At 44.7% G+C, this 11,402-nt stretch overlaps 1 protein-coding gene across 2 annotated transcripts in view; it reads left to right on the forward strand.

The window, feature by feature from the left end:
- The window catches only part of BBS9 (Bardet-Biedl syndrome 9), a 337,699-nt gene extending 336,394 nt beyond the window's left edge, over nt 1–1,305 (forward strand). Inside the window, exons 22-23 of one of the 2 annotated variants that reach the window (XM_080663780.1) lie at nt 540–650; nt 903–1,305. In XM_080663780.1, coding sequence (XP_080519906.1) covers nt 540–650; nt 903–934 — 143 coding nt within the window. In that variant the 3' untranslated portion in view covers nt 935–1,305. The remainder of the gene's footprint in view (nt 1–539; nt 651–902) is intronic. The other variant, XM_080663781.1, reaches the window with a different exon arrangement.
- Nucleotides 1,306–11,402: the final 10,097 nt, after the last annotated feature.

Genomic DNA, 11,402 nt, shown 5'->3' on the forward strand with positions numbered 1-11,402 from the left:
TCACCTTGGAGCTGACGTGGGATGGAAAGCTCCCACATGCAGCGTGTGGCTTTGCTGTTGAACTGGGAGGCGTCTGCATCCGTCCTGGAAAGTGCTGGGTGTCAGGAACAGAATCAAATTCCAGAGACCAGCCTTCCTCTTTGCCCCGGGAAGGGTTCGTCCCCGGTGGTCAGGGGGCCCTGCGATCGCGTAGCTTCTGACGCTCTGGTGTTGGAGGGAAGGCCATGCCGCTGAAGTGCGTTATCGTCTGGCTGTCCCATACGCACTGGGTTTTGTCCTTTCTGACTTCGGAGAGGAAAGCTTCAAGGCAGCACCATCGCTGCTGTGGCTAAGTGATCGGTCGTCCGAATAATAGTCTTTGGGGGCAGTAACTCACTCCCAGTGTTTTCACCAAAGAGAGACATATAATCAGATTATTCTTTCCGGGCCGCTCTTGAACACCGTTGTCACCTCATTTCTTTTACGTTTGACTCGTACGTTTTTCTCAGCCGCGATTTTCCGGCCCGGCTCCGAAAGTATTGTCTGTATTTCCCAACCAGGCGGCTGCGCTCCGATTCCAGAGTCAGACCTGGAGGAAAGGTCCACAGAACAAGACTCCACCGAACTGTTCAGCAGCCGCAAGCACCCCACAGCGGAGCCGCCCCCGCCTGGTAAGAGAAGGGGTGGCCTGCACGAGCCACAGGTCAGGGCCAGCGCACCTGCCAGTCTCGTACCCCAGGGCGTTCTGCAAAGCTGCTCATTTCCTCCCTCCTCCCTCCCCTCCCCTTTGGCACAGCTCGGTTTGATCATTTGTGTATTCCTTTCACTATTCAGACCAAGCGTGTCAAACTCTCGGCCGGCGGACCACATGTTTGACTTGCTTGATTCAGACCGTCTCCTCTCTGTCACTCTCTTTTTTCTAGAAGTTGCACCCCTGCAAGGTGTCTCGGAGTAGTTCACGTAGAGGTGTCCAGTTGAGGGGAAGATGGCTCGCCCCGGCTGACGCTGTGAGGACCTCGTGCCAAGCGCAGACGTAGGGCTGGCCCGGGTGCTTCGTCCAGCTCACCTGGCTGGACGTGGCACTGTGTAGAGATGGGGGCCGGGACTTTTATTTTGATGGGCAAGTCCCCTGAAACTTGTCCCACCAGGAGAGGACGCTGCTGCCTGGTCATCCGTGGGTTTACAGCCACAGGAGACAGTGACACGGCATCTTTCTGGGACAGACTTTATAATGCAGAGACCTAGATCCGAAATAATTTGATAACCATTATTTTTCAGAATTCTTATCTAGTACATGTATCAAGTTTAATAAAACATCTCATTGTCAAACAATATCTTGCATTTGGTTTATAATCAGAGGCTTCTCCACATAATTTCTTCAGAGGAAAGAAATGGAAAAGGAATCGAAAAAACCTTGCTTCTCCACGGTAAGACCCAAACAGGATTGTTTTATGAATAAACCAAGAACTTTCATCGGGTTGCCTCTCTTAGGCGAAAAGCAGAAGAAGGTAAGTTTTCTTCTGTTATCGGTTAAAATGTTTCCAAGGAAGCAAGTTCATGAGCATCCTCTTCATTACCCCAATGGGTGATGCCTTTGAAAAATCCAGGGGGAAAGGGACTCACACTTTATTACAGTTAAAATGTGAGGTTTTTATGTGTAAGAAGTAAAAGAGACTTGGCCAATTTCAAGCTAAAAGGAGAGTTGCAAGACTGACTCACTGGAACCAAGTGTGTCTGCCGGTTTGGAATGCCTCTCAGCGGCACCAGGGGGAATGGTCCGCGGTGTTCTCTTGTGAAGCGCTGCGAACTGCAGAGGATGTATTATGTACTATTTCCAGCCTTCTTTAGGATATGCAGCAGAATATGTAACATTTTTAATTATCAAGTGTGTTAGTGGACAACTTCTAGACCTTGGGCCAGAATCAACCATTAGGTGAATATCACCCAGCCCGTGGGACCGGTGGGAGGGGTCAGGGCTGTCGGTATGCCCAGAGCTGCAAAAACACAGCAGTCTGGCCGCCTTTAGCAGTTTCCTTGAGGAAAAGATGCAAGAGAAGCGTATTGCTTCTTAAACCCGTGTTCTTTGATGTCTGGTTCCCCTGGCCACGTGGTACTGTGCACCTGCCCACGTGCTCATTTCCCGTTCTCCTTTCTGTCTGTCTTTTTTGAGTCACGTCCCGTGTTCTAACTTCCTTTAACTCCGTTTCTTTTTCTCTGTGTTTCCATGTTCATCTGCATGGGCCAGTCTTTCTTTCCCTTCTCAGCCCCCCTCCACCAATTCTTTCCCTTCGTCTTTTGATTTTCTCCCTTATTTCTCACGATATAAAACTGACGCATGCTGTCCGATGTGTAAAGGTGACTTATAGTGCACGAGGGCAGTGGTTTCTGTCTCTGTCCATCCCTCCTCCACGGTTTTCCGTTCATTAGTGTCTCCGTGGTTGCTGGGTGCTATGGGTGAGAGACTACGAAGGTAAGTCCAGAAGGCTTCCTAACTCTGGTTTGGGAATTTAAGAATTTAAGGTGACTTTTGTTGCTACAATTACATGTGATACTGAGAGTTTGTATGTTAAGAAGTATATTTGTAAAATGTTTTCCTGGAAATCATTATTAGTATCTTAAGCCTATTAGTGCAGTTTTAGTAATTTTACTTTTCATTTGAATCTCTTCAATACAGAACTCCCAATATATGCATCATGCACATATTTAAAAATAGATCTGCTGTATTCCCCAAGGAAAGAAGTTACTTATTAACCTTTTCAACATGATCACATTTAAAATATCAGTTCTAAAATGATAAAATAATTTGACTCACGACTTGAAAGTACCTTTTGATAAAGGAACTCCTGAATTTAAGTTGCAGATCTGTTTGTTAACCCTGACTTTAGCCTCAGTATTTAAAAGTACACGTAAAGTGTTTCCGCTAACAGAAAAAGAGTGGGGCCAAGAATTACTCTGGAGCCAAACTATACTTGGAGTGACCTTTTGCAAATCAAGACCCAAATAATTGTCAATTCTCATTATTTTGACACTAGTATTTCAGCTTCAATAACACTTTTTTATTATCTCTTTGTGTGTGTGTGTGTGTGTGTGTGTGTGTGTGTGTGTGTACATAATCTTGGAGTAACTCTGCAAGCTGGCAGAAGTCAGATCCAGGTTTCTGATTAGCCAGATAGTCTCATGGTTACCCAGCGCATCAGAGTAGGTGCTGATGAAAAGCAGACACCTATTGAATGTGTACTACCTGTGGGTGCTTTGTACGCACTATTCCGTTCACTCCCCATGACATCACTGTGATGTAGGAGGTGGTGTTACCTGTATTTTACAAATGAGAGTTCTGAGGTTAACCGAGGCTAAGTAATTTACCCAGCATCCCACAGTCAGTGTGTAGGAGAACTGGGATTTTAATCCAAAAGCGCAGACACCCCCCCCAGATGTACAGGCTGGTGGTAGGACTACAATAAAATACAGCTTACAACTGGAGGCTTGTAGTCCAAGGTAGCCACGTTTCTTTGATTTCTAATGTGGTTGCCCATTTTAAGGATTTACCTGTTTGCCATTTATATTTCTCCTTTGGTGAATTGCCTGTTCATGCTATTCCTTTCCTTTTCTGGGGAGATTTGTGGTGGCGATAACGATCGCCTTGTTGATTTATATAATAGTGTTTTGAAATAATATTAATCTTTGGTTGATGGAGTATGACATGGACATTGTTTTCAATTTTTCACTTGTCTTTTAATCTTGTTCCTGAGTTTGTTTTTAATAGAAGATTTAAAATTTTAAGTTGTGAGATGTTTGCCCCCTTTCTCTGTGGTTTGTGCCTTTGGTGCAGCCTGGGGGTCTAATGAACGCCCTCGCCTCTCCTCTCGGTGCCAGGCTGGGGCCGTGCCCGGGCTGTGTCTGTGCTGAGCAGGCGCCCGACGTGTCCTCCTCGGCGGAGCCCTGGGCTGTGTGAGCCGCAGAGCTGTGTCCTCTTCTGCTCTCATAGCTCATGGAGATTTCATGTAAATATCTCATTTGCATGAAATGCCTTCTGGGTATCCCTCAGCCCCTTCACCCTGGGTTCAGTCACCCAAGTGACAGACACTCCAGAATCCTTTCAAAATCCCGCTCCCCTCTGATGCTCCTCCCACCCCCGTGGGCCCTGCTGTAGGATGACTGGTGTCCCAGAGGTTCCTTAGCTCTTATGAAGAGCCTGGCCCACCCCCACCCGGCCTCCAGACACAGTCAGTCGTGTTCCCCTCACCTTAGGCTCCTGCTGGGGCGCTGTGCCCAGCTGAGTATATGTGCAGAGGCGAGAGAGGCGTCAGCGATGGCGTCGGTGTCTGGATTCCCCAGTTCTCCAATCCCCTACGCTCGGTGGTTTCCTCGCCTCTCAGGGACCGGCTTACAGTGTCCACAGGTCAAGTACACCTGGAGCCACAGGGTTCCCCCGGCTTGAGGACCATCAGCTCGTACTAGGAATGGCTTTGCTATGCTTTCATTACCCTTCAAAAGTTATTCTCTGAACCAAGAGACCTACCTCTGTGCTCTTGCTTTTTAATCCTCACCCAAGGGCATGCTGAGAGAGAGAGAGAACATCAAAGTGAGAGGGAAACATTGATCATTTGGTTGCCTTTCATGTGTGCCCAGACTGGGGATTGAACCGGCAACCTAACCTTTCGGGGCACAGGACGATCGACGCCCAACCAACTGAGCCATTCCGGCTGGCTGTGTTTTGTTTTTTTTAAATACCCGCCTCTAACTAGATGGTAGTCTGTGTCACAATGTACACGATTCCTTATCACGTACAATTGTAGGAAAAGATGAGTGAAAAATCAAAATAAAATGTATGTGATGAGTGTAACACCCCTTAAAAAGCATTATGTAAATACAGGATCGCCAGCGGCCACCTGATATCCTGACACACACACATTGCGTGCCCACAGCGTCGTCCATGGCCTCTTGTTCAGAGACAAGGGTGTGCCCACCGTGGTCCGGAGCTGCAGGGTGGGCGGGGGCAGAGAGGGCCGCACTGCTGGCTTCCGGTTTTGGTGGGACGGCAGGTCTGCTCTCTTCTTCCTTTTGCAGAGCGTCTCTTCGGAGTATTCTTTTTTTAAAATTTTTTTTAAATTTTTATTTTTAAAATATATTTTATTGATTTTTTACAGAGAGGAAGGGAGAAGGATAGAGAGTTAGAAACATCGATGAGAGAGAAACATCGATCAGCTGCCTCCTGCACACTCCCCACTGGGGATGTGCCCGCAACCAAGGTACATGCCTTTGACTGGAATCGAACCTGGGACCCTTCAGTCCGCAGGCTGATGCTCTATCCACTGAGCCAAACCGGTCAGGGCCGGAGTATTCTTTAATGAATGTGTTGCTCTTGTAATGAGAGAGCAGGCCCCATCTCTGTGTACACGTGTGTGTCAGGATATCAGTGTTAGGATATAAACAGTAATTAGCAATGGACTCGTGTTGCTTGGCACTAGGTCTCTTAACAGCATGAGTTTTAGAAAATATTCTACTCGGACATTGTACTATAGAGACCCTAAAAGGTGCAGAGTATAACATATCGAAAGAACAGGATTAGTGTAATCTATAACGCTACTGTGAGCATAGAATTGTAGTGAAAATGATATTCTCTTCCTGTCCTTAACCTCTTCTGATTTGGGAAGTGACTGTGTCAATTAAATACTAAAACAATGACAAAGTTGGATTGAGCTGGCTTCCCGCAGCCTTCCTGTGTGTGCAGGTTGAAGTAGCTCGTGGGGCTTTTCTGCGGTAGCCCCTACCCTGTGGAAGTGATGCGGAGATCACATGTGTTGGGGATTTTGTTGGATTGCACTGTGACAGATACGACTTACAATACTGTCCAGCCGCCAGGGCCTAAGGGGAGGGAGACGCCTGTGAGGTGGGCAGCGTCCCCGGTCTGCGCCCTCTGAAGGCACTGGGTGGGGAGCGATGGGCAGGGGTGGGATTCCTGGAACCCATTCCTCCAGCAGAGCAGCTAACGATGATTTAGCCATGTTCAGAGTTGACCGCAAGCCACATAAATATGTCCCATGAACCCCAATTAAGTGTCTCCCATTCAACTGCCCCGTAGCCAGAGCCCCAAAAGCATGGCCATGAACCTGGGTAAGGGAAGGACCCTGGAGGTGAGTCTCATGACATTACGAATCCACCGTCACTGCAGCCTGAGAAAGAGAATAGAGACTATGTCTTCAAGAGTTCATTTGTTGTTTGAAAAATTTCCCTTAAAAAATAACTCCAAACACTGGAAGTAATGCGGAGATCACGTGTGTTGGGGGTTTTATTGATTTGGACTTTAATGAGACAAGAGTATGTGGATGGGGATGGAGCGGGCAGACTTTGCAAGGACATGTTGGAAATGCCTTTACACGCATTCTAGGTCTCTTCACGTGTGCCCGTGCGAGCCTTGGTCGAGCGTGGGCTCAGCGCTAAGCGTGCATCGACTTTTCCGTTTTGCTATTTAACTTTTGGGTTCTCAACCTTCCTAATGCCGCGGCCCTTTAATACAGCTCCTCATGTTGTGGTGACCCCCAGCCATAAAATTATTTTCGTTGCTACTTCGTAACTGTAATTTTGCTACTGTTAATGGATCGTAATGTAAATATCTGTGCTCTACAGTCACGACCCACAGGTTGAGAACCGCTAGCAGGGTCGCCTAAGACCATCGGAAAACACAGATATTTACATTACGATTCATAACAGTAGCAAAATTACAGTTATGAAGTAGCAACGAGAATAATTTTATGTGGGGGTCACCACAACATGAGGAACTGTATTAAAGCGTCGCAGCATTAGGAAGGTTGAGAACCACTGCCTTAGAGGCATCGGTGAGCCCTGGGGACCAGCAAGGCTGCGGGTCTCTGGTGTGCATCCTTGACTCTGTAGAGAGGTGCTTCGCCTTACATATTCAGGGACAGTTCTCCTGCCCTCAGCTCCCACCCACACTCCAGGCTGGGCACGAAAGGCAGCAAGTCAGCCTTCCATCCCTGGCTGAAGGGTCTATTTCAGATTTTAAAAGCACCTGGCAGGCTATCAAGTTTATGAGGGCCACGGCCCCTTCCTGGGCTCCAAGGTCATCAGGTTGGTGAGAAGGAAGAGGTTTAAAGTGCCGGTGATTTAGCTACATTCCATGCAACTGGCCACAGCAATCAGTGTGTGTTTCATCTGCTACCAGTTTCCAAGAAAGAAGCTCACAGCCACCTGTCACCTCTCATTCCTACGTGTCAGGCATCTCGCAAGAACATTAAGAGCATCTGAATATGGGGAACAGCTGGAACTGAGTCATTCTGTGTAAACCCCAAATCTAGAAACATTATTTTCTCGCTTAGGCCAGAGTCCTAATTAAGGCCAGACTTCAGTCACTTCCATTTGGTGAACTGTAAGTCTCTAGTCTTCATGGGCTCCTTTCACGCTATCTTCCTGTGTTTAGGTTAACTGGTGTCTTACTTATTCGAGGACAAAAATTAGGAAATCTTTGTAGGTCAGTAGTCATAAGTAAGGAAACGGAAGCTTCTGTTTTACTAAGCCTCGTGGGATCAAATGAAGTCATTACTTATCCCTTAGGCTTAGGGAAAAGGATGGTGTGTAATCTTCATCACTCACACTCAGCAGCTCACAAGAATGAAAAGAATCAAGGCAATTAACAAGTCATTCTGGAAGAAAACATTAAACATTCCCCAGACTTTAATGACACACGGGATGGATAGAGGACAGGAGTTGGGATTTCTTTTCAACTTATCCCAAAGTGTCAATAAGAAATCATAAAACACTCTCTCATTCTCTCTCTCTCTCTCTCTCTCTCTCTCTCTCTCTCTCTCTCTCTCTCTCTCTCTCCATTCTCTGCTTCTGAAACCAATGCCATCTGGATCTGGTCCTCCCTCTCCATCCCAGTAGTAGTGATGTGCTCCCCACCCTCCCCGCCCCCGGCTGGACTCCAGTTTTGCCAGCTCCTCTGATGCCTGGTTGCCTCTGTTCCTCATGTGAGCCCCTCCCAGCATCTGCATGTGTGTAATGGTCTCTCCCGTGGCATTAGCTCTTGTCGTCTCTCCTGCATCTTTGGCTGTGCAGGCTGTGGTGCTGGACCCACTGGGCATACACGTGCAAGAAAATGAATCTACGCATAGGCCCATACCTCACAAAGGTTAGTGCAGAATGGTCCAAAGATCTAAATGCAAAATGCAAAACCATAAACTCCCAGGAGATAAGCTAGGAGTCCATCGAGGTAACCTTGAGCTTGGCGATGGCTTTTTAGATACAAAACCAAAGTTGTGACCCATGAAAGAAAATGACTAAGCTGGACTTTATTAAACTGAAAACTTCTTTATGAAGGATTCTGTCAAGAGAATGGGAGGACAAGACTCAGATTTGTCTTTACAGATGGAGAACTGTTGTCCAAAACTTATGAACTCTTAAAACTAAATAATAAGAAAAAGAACCTGATTTTTAAAATGGGCGAAAAACCTGAACAGACACTTGACCAAAGAAGATACGTCGATGGCAAATGAGCATATGAAAATATGCTCAGTAGCATATGTCATTAGGAAATTGAAAATTAAAATGAGAGACCATGATTGCCAAAACATGGACATAACCGAGATGTTTTTCTGTAGGTTAATGGATAAATGCACTGTGGTACAGCTAGGCAAAGGGCATCATTTCAGTGCTAAAATAAAACATGTTTTAGTTCCAAGGACAGAGGAAGAATTGAAAATATACGGTTGTAAACTTCTTACATTATACATAAAGTGATATAATATTTGAAGGGAAGCTCTGATGTGTTTAAGATATATATAGTAAACCCAAGAGCAAGCACCAAAAACAAAACAAACAAAAAAAACACACAAAAAAACACCCCAAAAAGGTATAGAAGGCAATATAGGACATAAAATGGGATACTAAGACATACTCAACTAATCCAAAAGGCAGGAAAAGGAACACTAAAGAATCAAAGAAAATACTGGAAAAATAGAAAAATAGCAAGGTGGTAGGTTTACACTCAACTATATTGATGATTACACTTAGTGTGATATTTTTTCAGATTTAAAAAAAGCAAGATCTAACAAAGTACTATCTACAAGATACAAAATTTTAATATAAAAAAGACGCATTTAGGATAAAGATAAAAGGAGGAAAAAGATACACTATGAAAGTATTAATCATATACTGTAAGTTGGAAAGGCTATATTAATGTCAGACAAAATAGACTTCAAAACAAAGAATATTAGCAGAGATAAAGATGGCTATTTAATAATGATAAAAGAACAATACATTAAGAAGACATAACTTTCTTAAATGTGTATGCATTACTAGTGGAGCTCCAAAACCTGACAACTAAAAGAAAAAAATAGGCCTACCATTAAAATTTAGAGATTTCAACAATCCTCTCCTAGTAACCGACTGCAGAACAAACAGAAAATTAATAAGAATATAAGAGGCATGAGCAACCTCATCAACCTAATTAAGACCACATCTCACAATCACACATTATTTTTAAGTGCTCATGGAATATTCACCTAGGTAGACCCTATACTTGGCCATAAAATAAGTCTCAGTAAATTTAAAAGCACTGAACTCATTCAGAATATGTTCTCTGATGACAACAGAATTAAATAGAAATCAATATAAAAAGATAATGGGAAAATTCTATATATTTAGATATTAAACAACATACTTCTAAGTAACCCCTGGGTCAAAGAAGAAATCACAGGAGAACTTAGAAAATATTTTGAATTGAATGACAAAGAATATATCAGACTTTGTGGGATGAACCTAATGCAGTGCCTAGAAAAAAAATTATAGCTTTAAATGTTTGCATTGGACAAAGAGAAATGTCTGAAATCAATGATCTAAATTTCTACTTTAACTAGAAAAGTAAGAGTGAATTAAACCAGAGGAAGAAAATAGTAAGAGGAGAAATCAATGAAATATAATAACAGAAAAAACAACAGACTTTTCTTTTTTAAAACATCAATAAAATGGATGATGACTGATCAAGAAAAAAGGGAGATGTCACAAATTGTCAATAAGAGGAATGAAAGAGAGGACTGACTCCAGATCCTAAAAAGGATAATGAGGGCATCTGAGGAACAACCTATGCCGATAAATGTACAACTGGGATGGATACATTCTTTGAAAATCACAACAAGCGACACAAGAAAAGTAAAAAATTTGAATAACCCAATATCTTTAAAAAATTGAACTCATAATTTAAAATCTTCTCAGATGATGAATTCATTGGTGAATCCTATCAAACATTTAATGAAGGAACAATAGCAATCATACACAGACTCTAAGAAAACATGTGGAGGGAATCATTGCCAACTTGTTTTTCTGAAGCCAGCATTATCCTGATACCAAACTGGACAAAAACGCTATTAAAAAAAAAAACAAGCAGACAAGAACAGAAAAAGGAGTAAGACGTGGAGACCAATGTCCCTCATGAATGGAGATGCAGAGTCTTGACTAAGACATCACCAACTAGAACCCAGCTGTTACAAAGCAGATAGATGCACATAAGCAGTGGGCTATGCGAAACGTAAAGTGGGTTGAACATTGAAAAATCAGGCAAGGTAATTCACCATATTAACAGGACACTGGAGAAAAACAACATGAGTATCGCAGTAGTAGCATTTGATAAAATTCAGTACCTATTACTGGTTTAAAAATCTCAGCAACTGGGACTAGAAAGGAACCTTCGCAACACGATAAAAGGCATCTATGAAAAACCCACAGCTAACATTCCACTTGATGGTGAAAGACAAGTCTTTTCTTTAAAGACTGGGATCAGGTGAGGGGTGTCTGCTCTCGCCTTTTCTATTTGACATTATACTGGAGTCCGATCCAGCACAGTAAGGCCAATAAAAGCACTTGGGAGACGGGGGTGGGTGGGTGGAGGCACAAAAATTGGAAAGGAATAAATAAAACTTTTCATTCACAGACAATAAAATATTCAGAAAAAGCTACTAGGACATGTGAGTTTAACAGTGACAGGATACAAGGTAAATGTAAAGAATCGGTAACATTACTATGTGCTAGCAACAAACAGTTGGAGAGTGCAATGGAAGGAAGTACTCAGAGCAGCAGTGAGGTGCCCAGCGTGCGTGAGCATGCAGTAGTGGGTGCCCAGCGTGTGTGAGCATGTCATAGTCGGGTGCCCAGCGTGTGTGAACATGTAGTGGGGTGCCCAGCGTGCGTGAGCACGCAGCGGCGGGGTGCCCAGCGTGCGTGACCACGCAGCGGCGGGGTGCCCAGCGTGCGTGACCACGCAGCGGCGGGGTGCCCAGCGTGCGTGACCACGCAGCGGCGGGGTGCCCAGCGTGCGTGAGCACGCAGCGGCGGGGTGCCCAGCGTGCGTGAGCACGCAGCGGCGGGGTGCCCAGCGTGCGTGAGCACGCAGCGGCGGGGTGCCCAGCGTG

Source organism: Plecotus auritus, assembly GCF_963455305.1.
Source record: "Plecotus auritus genome assembly, chromosome: 4".
Classification (NCBI taxonomy): Eukaryota; Metazoa; Chordata; class Mammalia; order Chiroptera; family Vespertilionidae; genus Plecotus; species Plecotus auritus.